Source organism: Scyliorhinus torazame, chromosome 5 (genome assembly GCF_047496885.1).
Source record: "Scyliorhinus torazame isolate Kashiwa2021f chromosome 5, sScyTor2.1, whole genome shotgun sequence".
NCBI lineage: Eukaryota > Metazoa > Chordata > Chondrichthyes > Carcharhiniformes > Scyliorhinidae > Scyliorhinus > Scyliorhinus torazame.
This window is the reverse complement of record NC_092711.1, coordinates 78,393,872-78,412,366: the sequence shown is the minus strand read 5'-3', so window position 1 is coordinate 78,412,366 and position 18,495 is coordinate 78,393,872. Positions and strand designations below refer to the sequence as shown.

At 44.7% G+C, this 18,495-nt stretch overlaps 1 protein-coding gene across 1 annotated transcript; it reads left to right on the top strand.

Annotated features, from left to right (window-relative positions):
* The first annotated feature begins 9,231 nt into the window (after positions 1 to 9,231).
* On the top strand, positions 9,232 to 18,012 carry LOC140421418 (uncharacterized). Its single transcript, XM_072506093.1, has 2 exons — positions 9,232 to 9,255; positions 10,695 to 18,012. Exon 2 carries the CDS (start codon positions 11,161 to 11,163, stop codon positions 12,364 to 12,366), a length of 1,206 nt encoding a protein of 401 aa, XP_072362194.1. The 5' UTR covers positions 9,232 to 9,255; positions 10,695 to 11,160; the 3' UTR covers positions 12,367 to 18,012.
* The last annotated feature ends 483 nt before the right edge of the window (positions 18,013 to 18,495 follow it).

Sequence of the window (18,495 nt, the reverse complement as noted above, 5' to 3'; positions counted from 1 at the left end):
AAGGGAGATTTAATAATGGGAGATGAGGAAATGGCTGAGGAACTGAACAGGTTTTTTGGGTCGGTCTTCACAGTGGAAGACACAAATAACATGCCAGTGACTGATGGAAATGAGGCTATGACAGGTGTGGACCTTGATAGGATTGTTATCACCAAGGAGGTAGTGATGGGCAAGCTAATGGGGCTAAAGGTAGACAAGTCTCCTGGCCCTGATGGAATGCATCCCAGAGTGCTAAAAGAGATGGCTAGGGAAATTGCAAATGCACTAGTGATAATTTACCAAAATTCACTGGACTCTGGGGTGGGCCCGGCGGATTGGAAATTAGCAAACGTGACACCACTGTTTAAAAAAGGAGGTAGGCAGTAAGTGGGTAAATATAGGCCAGTGAGCTTAACTTCGGTAGTAGGGAAGATGCTGGAGTCTGTCATCAAGGAAGAAATAGCGAGGCATCTGGATGGAAATTGTCCCATTGGACAGACGCAGCATGGGTTCATAAAGGGCAGGTCGTGCCTAACTAATTTAGTGGAATTTTTTGAGGACATTAACAGTGCAGTAGATAACGGGGAGCCAATGGATGGGGTATATCTGGATTTCCAGAAAGCCTTTGACAAGGTGCCACACAAAAGGTTGTTGCATAAGATAAAGATGCATGGCATTAAGGGGAAAGTAGTAGCATGGATAGAGGATTGGTTAATTAATAGAAAGCAAAGAGTGGGGATTAATGGGTGTTTCTCTGGTTGGCAATCAGTAGCTAGTGGTGTCCCTCAGGGATCAGTGTTGGGCCCACAACTGTTCACAATTTACATAGATGATTTGGAGTTGGGGACCAAGGGCAATGTGTCCAAGTTTGCAGACGACACTAAGATAAGTGGTAAAGCAAAAAGTGCAGAGGATACTGGAAGTCTGCAGAGGGATTTGGATAGGCTAAGTGAATGGGCTAGGGTCTGGCAGATGGAATACAATGTTGACAAATGTGAAATGTGAGGTTATCCATTTTGGTAGGAATAACAGCAAAAGGGATTATTATTTAAATGATAAAATATTAAAACATGCTGCTGTGCAGAGAGACCTGGGTGTGCTAGTGCATGAGTCGCAGAAAGTTGGTTTTCAGGTGCAACCGGTGATTAAGAAGGCAAATGGAATTTTGTCCTTCATTGCTAGAGGGATGGAGTTTAAGACTAGGGAGGTTATGCTGCAATTGTATAAGGTGTTAGTGAGGCCACACCTGGAGTATTGTGTTCAGTTTTGGTCTCCTTACTTGAGAAAGGACGTACTGACACTGGAGGGTGTGCAGAGGAGATTCACTAGGTTAATCCCAGAGCTGAAGGGGTTGGATTATGAGGAGAGGTTGAGTAGACTGGGACTGTACTCGTTGGAATTTAGAAGGATGAGGGGGGATCTTATAGAAACATATAAGATTATGAAGGGAATAGATAGGATAGATGCGGGCAGGTTGTTTCCACTGGCGGGTGAAAGCAGAACTAGGGGGCATAGCCTCAAAATAAGGGGAAGTAGATTTAGGACTGAGTTTAGGAGGAACTTCTTCACCCAAAGGGTTGTGAATCTATGGAATTCCTTGCCCAGTGAAGCAGTAGAGGCTCCTTCATTAAATGTTTTTAAGATAAAGATAGATAGTTTTTTGAAGAATAAAGGGATTAAGGGTTATGGTGTTCGGGCCGGAAAGTGGAGCTGAGTCCACAAAAGATCAGCCATGATCTCATTGAATGGTGGAGCAGGCTCGAGGGGCCAGATGGCCTAATCCTGATTCTAGTTTTTATGTTCTTATGATCCCCTTCGCCCAAAGTGCTATATCTAACTGCTTCTTGAAAACATGCAATGAATTGTCCTCAACTATTTCCTGTGGTAACAAATTCCACTGACTCACCACTCTCTGGTTGAAGAAATCTCTGTCCTAAATGGTCTAGCCCGTATCCTCAGACTGCGAGCTCTGGTTCTGTACACTCCCACCATTGGGAAAATCTTTCCTGTATCTACCCTGTCAAGTCCTGTTAGAATATTATAGGTTTCTCTGAGATCCCCCATTCTTCTGAACTCCAGCGAATACAATCCTAACTGAATCAATCTCTCATACGTCAGTCCCACCATCCCAGGAATCAGTCCGGCAAACCTGCTCTGCACTTCCTCTGGAGCAAGAACATCCTTCCTTAGATAAGGAGACCAAAACTTCACACAATATTCCTGGTTCGGCTTTGCCAAGGCCCTGTATAGAACAAAGAACAATACAGCACAGGAACAGGTCCTTCGGCCCTCCAAGCCTGTACCAGTCACGTGTCCTATCTAGACCAACCGCCTGTATCCTTCTATACCTTGTCTGTCTATGTGCCTATCCAGATAAGTCTTAAAGGTCGCTAACATAGCTGCCTCAACCACCTCACTTGGCAGAGCATTCCACTCCACCAGCACCCACTGTGTAAAAAAACTTCCCCCGCACATCTCCACTGAACCTTTCCCCCCTCACCTTGAACTTGTGCCCCCTTGTAATTGTCATTTCCGTACTGGGAAAAAGCCTCCAACTGTTCACCCTATCTGTACCCCTTAATAATTTTATAAACTTCTATCAGGTCGTCCCTCAGCCTTCGTCTCTCTCGGGAGAACAATCCCGTTTATTCAATCTCTCCTCATAGCTAATACCCTCCATACCAGGCAACATCCTGGTAAACCTTTTCTGTACTCTCTCCAAAGCCTTCACGTCCTTCTGGTAGTGCAGTGACCAGAATTGGAACACAGTATTCCAAATGTGGCCTAACCAACATTTTATGTAATTGTAACACAATTTTTGAGCTTTTATGCTTGATACCCCATATCTTCTTCACCACCATTTCCACCTGTGCTGCCACTTTTAAGTATCTGTGGACCTGCACGCCCAGATCTCTCTGTGTCTCGATGCTCCTGATGGTCGGAATCTCCACATCATGAGTGTTAAATGCTCTCAGTTCTGTCTATTATGAATCTTTGTTCCACCTTATCCAGTGCCTCTATTTCCTTTTTCAAAATGGAGATCACCGATGTTGTCAGTGTTCCCAGTGTAGTCTAACCCTGGTTCTAAACAAGTTGAACATTTCCTCCATGCTTTTCAATTCTATCCCTCTGGAATGGAACCCTAGATACGGCCCCACACTTTAACATGTGAAATTCTTAGAGAGGGTGCAGAGGACATTTACAATAATAATAATCTTTATTATTGTCACAAGTGGGCTTACATTAACACTACAATGAAGTTACTGTGAAACTCCCCTAGTCGCCACACTCCGGCGCCTGTTTGGTTACACCGAGGGCAAATTCAGAATCTCCAATTCACCTAACAAGCACATCTTAGGGACTTGTAGTAGGAAACTGGAGCACCTGGAGGAAACCCACGCAGACACGGGGAAAACGTGCAGTCTCCGCACAGACAGTGACACAAACCAGGAATCGAATCTGCGGATCTGTGCTGTGAAGCAACAGTGCTAACCATTGTGCTAGAATGGCACCAGGGATAAGCGACTCCAGTTAGTTGGAGTGACTGGAGCAGTTTAACTTCTCTCCTGAGATCACAGCATCTGGAGGGTGGGGAATGGGGCCATTCAGCCCTTTGAGACCGTGTCGGCTCTCTGTGGAGGAAGTCAGTCTGCCCATTTCCCCGTTCTATCCCCAAATCCCTGTAGGTTTATTTCTCTCAGTGCCTGTCCAATTTCCGATTGAAATTCTTCCGTCGTCTCTGCATCTCCTACCCTCATAGGCAGTAGGTTCCAGGTTGTTACCACTCGCTTTACATGTACACAAGGCTGCTAGAGCACAGAGGAGTCTATTTGGCCCATTTTCCCCGTGCCAGCTCTTTGTACAGCGACCCATTTAATCCCAGAGTTCAACTATTTTCTTTTCTTTTTTGGAATATATTAAATGACAATCTAAAGAGGCTCGACCACCATTTACAGACTGTATTCCAAATCATAACAACTTGCTGTGTTTTACAACAAATAATTGTGCTTATGCTGTGTCTGGGGTTTCACAGAGTATTCAAACTGTGTCAACGCCATGGTTATTACACAAAATTAAGACTCAGTCTTCATCAATGATTCTGGTGAGGACACCGAGTGTAATGTATCCGAGTTTGCAGACAATTCAAACAAAAGTACATTTCTATAAAACCTCTCACTACCACTGGACCTCCTAAAGTGTTTTAAAGCCAATGGAGTACTTTTGAAACATATTCACTATTGTAATGTAGGAAGCTGTAAGTGCGCATGTGTAATCACATTTAGTTATAAAATTGTCATTTTCATAGTGTATTCACAAGGTCAAGCAAGCCCTTTTATACCTCTAGCATGTGGCTTCCTGCAGCCATTTCACCTTCTGTACCTTTTCTATATTAACTATGTATTGATTTCATAGCAAAAAAACAATAATTATATTCATGATTATTCAGTAGTGAACATTGATCATCATTAGTGAATTGGTGTATTAGGTAATTATATTGCAAAGACTAGATCTTTATTTTAAAAAATAAACGATCAACCAAAATGTTTCCAGAAACTGCAGAGCTATCAGAATTTGTTTGAAAAAATAAATTACTCAATAATTTTGAGAAGTTACGAGATGTGGTGATAAGCCTGCATATAATATTATATGTACTCAGCAGTGTGACCTCCCACCAGTAGATGGTGTCAGGCATCAGTCAGGTGACATCCAGCTACCAGCAGAAGGTTGTAAAGTGTGCACAAGGCCAGTTGCACATAAGGGTAGTTCCAAGAGTGTCGAATCTAACTCTGTGATAACTTGGTCTGTATAGCATTCTGATCATTACCTTACCACGTGTACATTAATAAATCATCATTCTGGCTAAGTCACCAGCAATTCTGTAGTGTCATTGAAAGAATAGATCATAGAACACAACACTAAACATCATATTCTGCCAAGACTATGTGGGCTAGGCATTGGAGGAATGGTATTGTTACTGGGCGAGTAATCCAGAGACCCAGGTTAATGCTCTGGGGATCTGAGATCGAATCTGCCTGTGACACATGGTGAAATTGAATAACAGTATCAAAATAAAAGTCTGATGATAACATTCTTGATTGTTGTAAAAACTCATCTGGTTCACTAATGTCCTTCATCAAATCTGCTCTCCTTATGTGGCCTGGCCTACACGTGACCCCAGATCTACAGCAATGTTGTGGTTGATTTGGAAGTGCCCCTTGAAATAGCCTCACAAGACGCACAGTTCAAGGGCAATTGGAATGAGCAGTAAATGCTGGCCCAGCCAGTGACGCCCACCTCCCATGAATGAATAATTTTTAAGAAGACTTTTCAATTTGAAGACGAGTAAGAAACTCTCTGATTGGATTTGATTTATTGTCACGTGTACCGAGGTACAGTGAAAAGTATTGTTCTGTGTACAGTCCAGACAGATCGTTCCATACATGAAAAAACAAAGTGCGGATCTTGGCAGTTTGCTCAGTTCACAAAATAATTTAATGGCTTTGTAGGCACAGATTAATATTTTAATCACCATCCAAAACATACCTAATGGTAATGTTGCTCATATAGACAGACACAAACGATACTGTAACTGAATTCGAGGAAATAGCAGAGATTTAACTGAACCATCTTTTTGAACAATTCGGCCTTAATGACAGAGAAACAGGAAAAGCCACTCACGGAGATGAGGAAATCCAGGCTCAGTGCGGATTTGCTGTCACCCCTCCTTTCTTGTACATGAACGGGATTGAGGCTGCAGAATGTTTCACAGCAAAACACAGAGGGGTCAAATATAAGCAACACCTAATTCTCAATTCTCTTCCATTTAATTATATTTGACTTTGTTCAAAAGCTGTCTGAGGTCAAACTGAACAAAGATTCATGGGATTTGTATTACCCAGTGAAACGCTTTCTTTTCTTGGTCAGTCATGTTTGCAATTTAATTCAATGGTGTATATTTCAGAGTTATTCAGGGTGAAGACTTGAGAGCTATTCAATTCAAAATGAAGTCATATATAACAAATAAATATACTGAGGTTCAACATTGAATAATGAGACAAATATTGAGTAAAATTGGTGGAAATCTTCTGTAGGAAGATAAGAATGATGCATTAATGATTGAACAGAGAGCATTATTCCGTTAGATTTTACTGAACAAATGCTGAAGTTTAATATAAGTTCTATATCTTCTGGCCTTACAAGTTGAGACATCTGTTTTAAAGGAACAGCTGTCTTCATATAATAAGTGACCTGGCCCCTCAGCTGAACCATTGAAAGCTGCAGCAAGACTGTGCAGTTGAATGTTGCACAGGGCCATTGGGTCCTGTGCTGCCAGCTGTTTCTGTAGCGTAGAAGTTATCACATTCACCTAACGTGCAAAAGGTGCTCCGAAAGCCAGTGATTCTGAACAAACCTGTTGGACTTTAACCTGGTGATGTAAGACTTCTTACTGTGCCCATCCCAGCCCAACACCGACATCTCCACATCATAAATTAGAAGCATTTAATGCTTCTGCCAATTTCTAATCAGACTCGATGAACCGAATGGCCTCCTTCTGCACTGTCTGTTCTATGTCCTATATGTAGAAGAATTCAATGATGCAAAATCGTACTTTGAATGCGAGTCTTTGCAAGTAATTAAGTCTTCACAGGTCAAAACGGTGCACCAGGAAGCATACCCTATGCTCCTTTGACCCAATTCTTACTAAACTGTTTAAAATCTAACTTCCACAATCATAGAATTTACAGTGCAGAACAGACCATTCGGCACATCAAGTCTGCACTGGCCTTTGGAAAGAGCACCCTTCTCAAGCCCACACCTCCACCCTATCCCCATAACCCTGGAACCCCACTTAACCCTTTTGGCCACGAAGAGCAATTTAGCATGGCCACTCCACCAAACCTGCACATCTTTGGACTGTGGGAGAAAACCAGAGCACCCGGAGTAAACCCACGCAGACACGAGGAGAACGTGCAGACTCCGCACAGACAGTGACACAAGCTGGGAATCGAACCTGGGACAGTGGAGCTGTGAAACAACTGTGCTAACCGTGATTTATTGGATTCAAATTCAAATACAAGTCATAATGAAGCATTTGCCGTGGTGGGGTTTGAACCTGCATTCTCCGAGAACTGTGCTGGGTCTCAGGATTACTCATCCAGTGACAATACCACTGCACCATCACCTCCCCAGTCAAGTGCTTTGCAGAGCTCGTCCGGGATATGAACACGGATCCACTCGCATTTTGGAAACCCCCCCAAGCGAAAATCATACCCCAGGGTTTCCATGGTGTCTCCATGGAGTCAGTGTCTTTGTCCGTTTCCTCTTTAGACAATCAGGTGAAGCTTGGTCCTCACACAGAACACGTGTATGGTTTCTCCCCTTAGTGAATAGTGTGGTGTTTTTTCAGGCTGTAACTGGTTAAAGCTCTTTCCACAGTCAGTTCACTGGAACACACTCACTCAGAGGCGTGTGTGTCTCGGTGCTTTTCCAGTCACACTGCTGTTTGAAATATTTTCCCACAAACAGAACAAACATTTTTCATTCCAGTTTATAGTCTGAGGATATTCCGGTCCACACCAACCGAGTGACACTGTCGGATCTTAATGTGATATTTGGTTTGTGTTTCCTGTCTGAAAATCCTCCCTCGTGCCCTGGAAAAGGAGTTTACAAAGGGCACACTGTCAGTACGGGATAGAATTTCAGAACAGACAATTCCAGTTTCTGCGGAACATTTATTTTCTCTCTTCTGTCCCCAAAGCTGTAAATCCCCGTCCCACACACTCTCCCTCCTCCCTGGGGCTGAAATCCAAATAAAGTATTAGATCATTATTTCTGTATCCTTTTACCAAAGTTAAAAAGTCACTTCATTCATGACTTGTGACAGACATTAATCTGAATGACCCTGACTGAGCAGACAGAATAACAGATGTGAACCTTGTGTCCAGAACTGACTGTGTGGAGATTTGATGAGCAATCACGAAGGTTGTTTCTCCAAATCTTCCAGGGTTTCCTTCGTTCTTCCTCTCCCTCTCGAAGTAAGTTATACCGGATATCAAACTCAGGCCAATTCTGATTCTCTTCCTGCTGACTAAATAACTTCAATCAAATATGGAGAAGACTGAATCCACTGTTCGGTCCCTGCTCCAATCTCCAATCCTCGCATACCGATTCCATCCCTCTCCCTGGCAACAGTCTGAGACTTAGCCAGTCTCTTTGTAAACTTGGTTTCATACTGATACAATGAGCTTCTGACCTCATTCGACAATTCCATTACACACCTGGCTGCTCTCCCACATTCTGCCTCTGGAAACTTCAAGCGATCCAAAAGTCTGCTACCCATGTCTTAATTCACAGCAAGTTCCTTTCCCCTATGATCCCTGTGCTCCGAGACTTGCATTCACTCCCAGTCAATTCTCACCCTTGTTTTCAAACCCCTCCATGGCCTCGTCTCTCCCGGTGTCTGTCATCTCCTCCAGCCCCACAACCCCCTGAGATATCTGCACAGCTCTGATCCTGGACTCTTGCACACCCCCGATTCCAATAACTCCGCCATGGTTTTAAGTTCCCTCAGCCCCAAGCACTGAATTCTCTCCCGAAACCTCCCCGTTTCCACCTCACTCACCTCCTTTAAGACTCTCTTTAAAACTCACCTCTTTGACCAAGTTTTTGGTCACCTGCCCTAATATCTCCTTTTGTGTCTGGGTGTCTCACTTTGTTTTATAATGTTCCTGTGAGGTTGACTGGGATGATTTATGATGTTAAAGGTGTTATATAAATAGAAGTTGTTGTTGTTGACTGTAACCCTGACCTCCTGATTTACATCCCATTGGTTTCACAACAAACTCTATCTCTGATGTTTTGCCCCCTGCGGGTTTGCAGCCTCTATAAAGACGGCGGCCGTTAACTCAGGCCTGTCACCGGGAGCAGGCCGCAGCTGTCCCCCCGCTCGATGCAGACCCGGGCCCGGAAACTTCTTATTGGGGTTTGGAACCTCCACCGGGTTGCAGTGAAACCTCCCGGCCAAGTCCAGCATCGACACTGCGCATGCTCCAGCTCACAATGCCCAGGGAGTGATTGACGGCAGCTCTGGACCAATAGGAAGAGAGGGGTAGGCCTGGAGGACCGAGTGGTTGCAGCGGGTCCTCCAACCATTCGGAGTGAATGAGGGGCGGGGCTGAGCCCGGTCGCCCACGTGGTCTAGAGCATGCGTAGTGCTGATCACAGCTCAGGATTCATGCGAGCGGTGGAATTTTTCAACCGGTCAAATCCCGGGCGGTGAGTCCTGCGGGAGGAATGAGGCCGGAGGCCGGCGGGTGGGTCGAGAGACCTCATAAACACTCCGTGTAGGCCCCACACTCCAAACACGAAGCTCGGACACGGCAGTTCAACCGGTGAAAGCTGCTCGGGCTTTTCCCTGAGACAGGCCCGGATGGGCGAAGAGAGCCTCGGCTTTGCTCCGCCTCCCATTCACTCTCATTAGCTGGAGGACGAGAAGCTCTTGATCGGTCACCCAGACCCGCCTCCTCTTCCTATTGGTCCGAACCCGCTTTCAATCAGTCCCCGGGCATTGTGACCTGGAGCAAATCCTTCACGATCATTATGTGGAGATGCCGGCGTTGGACTGGGGTGAGCTCAGAGTCTTACACCAGGTTAAAGTCCAACAGGTTTGTTTCGATGTCACTAGCTTTCGGAGCGCTGCTCCCTCCTCATGTGAAGGAGCTGGCATTGTCGGCTCCCTGGTTTGCAGCTGCGGGGCTTCTCCCTCCCTCCTGGGAACAGGCCCAGGTTAACGGGCACCATCCTGCTTCAGACACTGGAGGATGGTTCACATCAGAGGATGGGGGAGGGAGGATAATAAATAAGAGCTTACACTTGCATTCAAATCAATGAGGACTCTGATCTCTGGCAAGGAAGGAAACCCTGGCAGGTGGGCGGGGAGGATTCACAAACACCCGCTGGAGGCCCCAAATCCTCAATAAGATCCATTGATTTTATTGTCAGTCTGCAGACAGGAGCCGGAGAACTGCACCCAGGCAGAGGAGAGGGAGGGAGAAAACTGGGAGTGGAGGAAAGAAATGGGAGTGCTGATGGTGAGATGGGTTTGGATTTAAGCCAAGGGAGGAGGGAGAGTGTGTGGGACCGGGATTTCCAGCTTTGGGGGAACGAGAGAAAAAAATGTTCCAGAGAAACTAGAATTGCCTGTTCAGAATTTCTATCCTGGACTGACAGTGATGGTTTTTGTAAACTCCTTTTACAGGGGGTTAGAATTGGAGAATTTGCACACAAACTGAACCCAACGGCTCTTTGCAAATTCTATACTGCATTGGCAGTGATGACTTTTGTAACATGAGATATTACAGCTCTCAGGAAAGATTAAATGGAGAGGGGCGATGTGAAATAGTGACCATCAATAAACAACAAGTCATAAATACAAGATAGTTATGAATAAATCCAAGGGGACAATACAGACAAAATTATTTTCAGAATGTGCAACTCATTACCATGCAAAGGAGTTGAGGAAAGTGCTGAGATGTTTTCAAAAGGAAACGGGACAAGCACATGAGAGAAAATGGAATCGAAAATCAGCTGAAAGGCTGAGATGTGATAGGTGGGACAGTCGGAGATGTGTGCCGAGTATGGACAGCAGCAGAATCTGTGACAAAATGGCCTGCTTGTGTCTTATATATTCACAGGAATTGAATATCCTTTTACAGAATATTTGCAGATGCAAACATCATGTTGAGATCTGACAGAGTCACTTGATACATCAGGATCGGCCTTTCAACGTGGAAGGAAAAATGTTTGTCTGTTTTGTCTTTTGGAAAATATTTCAAAAATCACTGTGATTGGAAAAGCACCGAGACACAGACATCTAAGTAATTTTCCACAGGTAGCTGGAACTGAGCTTTAACCAATCACACAGGATGAAATTAAATTGCAGCATTTCCATCAGGGAGACACCGTACTCCGGCTTCAACTGATGATCCAAGTTGGAGAGACATAAGGACATTCGCACCAAAGGAATCAAGAAGCAGCAAAAGGACATTCAGCCCCGTGAGCCTGTTCCGCCATTTAATAACATCACGGCTGATCTGATAGTGACTTCAAATCTGCATCCCACTTACACCTGATAACTTGTCGATAACCATGGAGAAACCGTAGAAATGTGGGGACTGTGCGATGGGATTCAATTACCCGTCTGAATTGGAAACTCATCAACGTATTCACACTGGGGAAAGGCCGTTTACCTGCTCCGTGTGTGGGAAGGGATTCACTCGGTCATCATACCTCCTGACACACCAACTTGTTCATACTGATCAGAGACCGTTTAAATGTGCTGACTGTGGAAAGAGCTTTAAACGCAGAAAGGATTTACTGACACATCAACACACTCACAATGGGGAGAGGCCATTCGCCTGCTCCGTGTGTGGGAAGGGATTCACTCTGTCATCCCACCTCCTGACACACCAACTTGTTCATACTGATCAGAGACCTTTTAAATGTGCTGACTGTGGAAAGAGCTTTAAAAGCAGAAAGGATTTACTGGTACATCAACGCACTCACACTGGGGAGAGGCCGTTCAGCTGCTCGGTGTGTGGGAAGGGATTCACTCGGTCATCAAACCTCCTGACACACCAACTTGTTCACACTGATCAGAGACCGTTTAAATGTGCTGACTGTGAGAAGAGCTTTAAAAGCAGAAATAATTTACTGTTACATCAACGCACTCACACCGGGGAGAGGCCATTCACCTGTTTGGAATGTGGGAAGGGATTTAATGCTTCGTCAAACCTCCGGGCTCACCATCAGGTTCACTCTGACCAGAGACCTTTTAAATGTGCTGACTGCGGAAAGAGCTTTAAAAGCAGAAAGGATTTACTGATACATCAACACACTCACACTGGGGAGAAGCCATTCACCTGTTTGGAATGTGGGAAGGGATTTAATGCTTCGTCAAATCTCCGTGCTCACCATCAGGTTCACTCTGACCAGAGACCTTTTAAATGTGCTGACTGTGAGAAGAGCTTTAAAAGCAGAAATGATTTACTGACACATCAACGCACTCACACTGGGGAGAGGCCGTTCACCTGCTCCGTGTGTGGGGAGGGATTCACTCGATTATCATTCCTCCTGAGCCACCAACTCCTTCATACTGATCAGAGACCTTTTAAATGTTCTGACTGTGAGAAGAGTTTTAAAAGGAAAAGCAATTTGCTGAAACACCAACGCACTCACACTGGGGAAAGAGGCTATTCATCTGCTCCGTGTGTGAGAAGAGATTCACATGTTCATCCCAGCTTCTGCAACACCAGCGAGTTCACACTGGACAGAAATCGTACACTTGACCCGTGTGTGACAAGAAATTCACTCGGTCATCCCACCTGACGAGACACCAACTTGTTCACACTGATCAGAGACCTTTTAACTGTTCTGACTGTAAAAAGAGATTTAAAAGAAAATGAAGTCTGCGGAAACACCAGCGAGTTCACACTGAAACAGAATCATAGCATTTACAGTGCAGAAGGAGGGCATTCGGCCCATCGAGTGCACCGGCCCTTGCAAAGAGCACCTTACTTAAGCCCATACCTCCAACCTAACCCATAACCCCACCTCACCTTTTTGGACACTGAGGGCAATTTAGCATTGCCAATCCACCTAATCTGCACATCTTTGGACTGTGGGAGGAAACCGGAGCACCCGGAGGAAACCCACGCAGACACTGGGGCAACGCGCAGACTCCGCACAGACAGTGACCCAAGCCGGGAATCAAACCTGGGACCCTGGAGCTGTGAGGCAACAGTGCTAACCACTGTGCTACTGTGTCGCCCACATGAGGGAGTGGCACTGGGGAGAGGCTGTTTAACTGTTCAGTGTGTGGAAGGAGATTCACTCAGTCAAACAACCTGCACAGACATCAGCAAGTTCACAGGCAACAGCGGGGTTTGGATTCAGCTGTTGTTGCTGCTGTTAGTCACATCCGGGACTGAATGATGCCTGGACGTCTGTTTCCAGTGGGGCTCCACAGTTTCCGGTACATATCAATGATTTAGACTTAAATGTATGCACCAGGATTACACAAAAGTTGCTGATGTGTTTTAGACGATGAGGGAGAAAACCATGGACTGGGTCAGGTGGACAGAAAAGTGGTGAATGGAAATTTAGATAATGAGGGGTTAGGAACCCACTTCAGTTAACTCCTGATAAAAATAAGGTCACTTCAGGAAAATGGAAAAAGCTGATTGGTGGGGAAGCTTCAAATAATCCTTTTTTACAAAGAAAAAAAAATTCTGAATACCCAATTATTATTGTTTTTTTTCCAATTAAGGGGCAATTTAGCCTGGCCCATCCAGCTAACCTGCACTTCTTTGGGTTGTGGGGGTGAAACCCATGCAGACATGCGGAGAATGTGCAAACTCAACACCGACAGTGACCCAGGGCCGGGATTCAAACCCGGGTCCTCAGCGCTGTAGTCCCAGTGCTAACCACTGCTCCACGTGCTGCCCTAGCTACAAATAATTTGAATAACTTTATTGAACAGTTCTCAAATGGAAAGGCACTTGACCACATTAAAACTAAGGATCTGCAATCGATGTTTGATCTGGCAAATCATAGTTAGGGCAAGATTATAAACAGAGGGCATTCATTTAAAGTGATTAGAAAAAGAAACAATGCTGAACAAGGCTAGGAGAGTGGGCAAAGAAGTGGCAGATGGAATACAATGTGGAAAAGTGTGAGGTTATGCACTTTGGAAGGAGAAATAGAGGCATAGACTATTTTCTAAATGGGGAAATGCTGAGGAAATCACAAGCACAAAGGGACTTGGGAGTCCTTGTTCAAGATTCTCTTCAGGTTAATGTGCAATATCCCTTTCCATACCCCCAAACCTCTTAACGCAATGGCCAACGGTGGTTTTGCGATGGCCAACGGCTCAATCGCGAGTGCAAACAGCAGGAGAAAACATAGGACATCCCTGCCTAGTCCCACGGTGGAGAGAAAAGTATCTCGAGCTGATGTTTTTTGTGCAGACACTGGCCCCGGCTCCTTATACAGTAGCTTTACCCAGTCCACAAATCGTGGACCAATCCCAAACCGCTCCAGAACTGCTATCAAGTGTCCCCATTCTACTCGGTCAAACGCTTTCTCGGCGTTCAATGCCACAACCACCTCTGTTTCCTTCCCTTCCGCTGGTGCCATTACCACGTTCAATACCCTCTTAACGTTTGAAAAGAGCTGCCTCCCTCACACAAACCCCGTCTGATATTCACCTATCACCTGCCAGTACCTTCGCTAATACCTTTGCGTTCACATTTAAAAGTGATATGGGCCTAAACAACCCACACTCCGTCGGATCCTTATCTTTTGAAGCAACAGGGAAACCGATGCCTGCCCCAAGGTTTGTGGTATCACCCCCTTCCCTATCGCCTCCTCAAATATCTCCATCATCAGGGGTGCCAGCTTATCCTGCAGACACACCAGCGAGTTCACACTGGGGAGAAGCCATTCACCTGCTCTTAGTGTGGGAAGGGATTACATAGAAACATAGAAAATAGGAGCAGGAAGAGACCATTTGACACTTTGCGCCTGCTCCGCCATTCATTATGATCATGGCTTATCATCCAACTTAATAGCTTAATCCCGATTTCCCCTCCATATCCTTTGATTCCCTTCGCTCTAAGTGCTATATCTAACTGTTTCCTGAAAACATACAATGTATTGGCCTCAACTATTTCCCGTGGTAACAAATTCCACAGGCTCACCACTCTCTGATGAAGAAATTACTCATCTCTGCCTAAATGGTCTACCCCGTATCCTCAGACTGCGCCCTCTGGTTCTGTACACTCCCACCATCGGGAAAATCTTTCCTGCATCTACCCTGTCAAGTCCTGTTAGAATATTATAGGTTTCTATGAGATTCCCCCATTCTTCTAAACTCCAGCGAATACAATGGTAACTGATTCAATCTCTCATACATCAGCCCCACCAACCCAGGAATCAGTCTGGTAAACCTGCTCTGCACTTCCTCGAGAGCAAGAACATCCTTCCTCAAGATAAGGAGACCAAAACTGCACACAATATTAAAGGTATGGCCTCGCCAAGGCCCTGTATAATGACAGCAAGATAATCCGCTCGCAATGAAGGCTCGCACATCATTTGCCTTCTTTACCGCCTGCTGTAGCTGCACGCTTTCCTTCAGTGACTGGTGTACCAGGATACCCAGGTGTCGTTGCACATTGCCCTCTCCTAATTTATGACAATTCAGATAGTAGCCTGCCTTCTCGTTTTGCTACCAAACTGGATAACCTCGCATTTCTCCAAATTATACTGATTCTGCCATTCATTTGCCCACTCACTCAACTTGTGCAAATCACACTGAAGGATCTCTGCAACCTCCTCACAGCTCAACCACCCAAGCAACTTGTGTCATCTGCAAATTTGGAGATGTTGCATTTTGTTCCTTCGTCTAAATCGTTAGGTGATGCAGTGGTTAGCACTGCAGTCTCACAGAGCTGAGGACCAGTGTTCAATCCTGACCCCAGGTCATTGTTCATGTGGAGACACGTTCTCCAAGTGTCTGCGTGGGTGTCACCCACATAACTCAAAGATGTTTACCTCTATTTGCGCGATTCACTCTGTTATGCCGTCTGCAGTCACACCAGGGAGTTCATACTGGGGAGAGGCCGTTCACCTGCTCTCAATGTGCGAAGGGGTTTTGTAATTCATCGCACTTCCTGAGACACCAACAATTTCACAGCTGATTACAGGGATTGGATTCTGCTGTTATTATTTGTGTTCTCAATTACATCCAGGACTGCATTTTGTTCATTCTGTTGGTCAATGGGGATGGTCAGAGGGTTTCTTTCTGCTGGACTGGCTGGTCTCATGGCTTCGTCTCCAATGGTCTGATTCTCTCTGAGCCTTCTTGCAAATATCTGGTTTCACATTTCACAAGGATCAAAGATTGAAAAGATGTTTGGAGGTTATAAGATGTTTCATTACCATTTCTGTTTGGAAACCCCCAAAATCATGCCACATTGCCATGAAGATGGGCTGTTCTGGTTACATGGTTCTTTTGTTTAATTTATCTTGGTGCTTCTCACAGAAGAAAATGATTAGGGTATGAGGGGCAAGTTGTCTGAGATGCACTGGGAAACTACATTAAATAGTATGGTGGGAGACAGGCAATCACTAATATTTCTGGAATTATTACAGATTTAGACGGGGATCGGTTTGCTCACTTGGCTGGATGGCTGGTTCGTGCTGAGTGACACCAACGGCACAGGTTAAATTCCCATACCGGCTGAGGTTAGCCATGGTCTGTGTCAGTATTTATACTCCACATGATCCTCCACCCCCCCCCCCCCCCAATCAGCATCTCCTTCTATTCCTTTCTCCCTCATGTATGTATCTAGCTTCACAATGGATTCATGCTGTTCATTTCAACCACTCGCTGTGGTCGTGAGTTCCTCATTCTCACCACTCACTGGGTAAAGAGGTTTCTGTTGAAATACCTATTGGATTATTGAACCCCTTCATAATCTTAAAGATTCCATCAGGTCACCCATCAGTCTTCTCTTTTCCAGAAAAAAGCAGCCCCAGCCTTTCCTGAGTGTTAAATGCTCTCAGTTCTGTATATTATGAATCTGTTGCACCGTATCCAGTGCCTCTATTTCCTTTTTCTAAATGGGGATCATCAATGTTGACAGAGCTCCCAGTGTAGTTGAACCATCGTTTTAAACAAGTTGAACATCTCCTCCATACTTTTCAATTCTATCCCTCTGGAATGGAACCCTATATATGGGCTCCACACTTTAGGAAAGATGTGAAGTTCTTAGAGACGGTGTCGAGGACATTTACAAGAATGACACCAGAGATGAGGGACTCCAGTTAGTTGGAGTGACTGGAGCAGCTGAATTTCTCTCCTGAGATCACAGCATCTGGAGGGTGGGGAATGGGGCCATTCAGCCCTTTGGGACCCTGTCGGCTCCCTGTGGAGGAAGCCAGTCTGTCCATTGCCCCGTTCTTTCCCCGAATCCCTGTGGGTTTATTTCTCTCAGTGCCTGTCTAATTTCCTATTGAAATCCTTCCGTCATCTCTGCATCTCCTACCTCATAGGCAGTAGGTTCCAGGTTGTTACCACTCCCTTAACATGTACACAAGGCTGCTAGAGCACAGAGGAGTCTATTTGGCCCATTTTTCCCGTGCCAGCTCTTTGTACAGCGACCCATTTAATCCCAGAGTTCGGCTATTTTGGACGTTACAGTCCAATGAGATTCCAGCACCATTTATAGACAGTACATTCCAAATCACAACAACTCGCTGTGTTTTACAACAAATAATTGTGCATATGGTGTATCTGGAGGTTCACAGAGTATTCAAAATGGTGTCATTGACGTGGTTATTGCATCAAATTAAGACTTTATTAATAAATTGGTGAGGACACCAAGTGTAATATATCCTCATTTGCAGACAATTAGAACAAATGTACATTTCTATAAAACCTCTCACTACCACTGGACCTCCTAAAGTATTTTAAAGCCAATGGCGTACTTTTGAAACATATTCACTGCTGTAATGTAGGAAGCTGTAAGTACGCATGTGTAATCACATTTAGTTTTAAAATTGTTATTTTCATTGTAAAAAAAAAGTTAGAGTACCCAATTCATTTTTTCGCATTAAGGAACAATTTAGCGTGGCCAATCCACCTACCCTGCACATCTTTGGGTTGTGGGGGTGAAATCAACAAAACCACGGGAAGAATGTGCAAACTCCACACGGCAGTGACCCAGGGTCAGGAGCGAACCTAGAACATCTGCGCCATGAGGCAGCAGTGCTAACCATTGCGCAGCTTTGCTGCCCGTAAATTGTTATTTTCATCGTGTACTCACTGGCCTTAGTAATAAAGTCAAGGAAGCCCTTTTATACCTCTAACATGTGCCTTTCTGCAGCCATTTCGCCTTCTGTACTTTTTCTATATTAACTATGTATTGATTTCATCGCAAAAAAACAATAATTAAATTCAAGTTTATTCAATAGTGACTATTGATTATGATTAGTGAATTGGTGTATTAGGTAATTATATTGCAAAGACTAGATCTTTATTTAAAAAAATAACACGATCAACCAAAATGTTTCCAGAAACTGCAGAGCTATCAGAATTTGTTTGAAAAAATAAATTACTCGATAAATTTGAGAAGTTATGAGATGTGGTGATAAGCCTGTATATAATATTACATGTACTCAGCAGTGTGACCTCCCACCAGTAGTTGGCGTCAGGCATCAGTCAAGTGACATCCGGCTACCAGCAGAAGGTTGTCAGGCATACACGAGGCCAGTCGCACAGCAGGGTAGTTCCAACAGAGTCTAATGTAACTCTGTGATAACTTAGTCTGTATAGCATTCTGATCATTACCTTACCACGTGTACATTAATAAATCATCATTCTGGCTAATTCACCAGCAGTTCTGTAGAATCATTGCAAGACAAGATCACAGAACACAACACGAGACACCATAT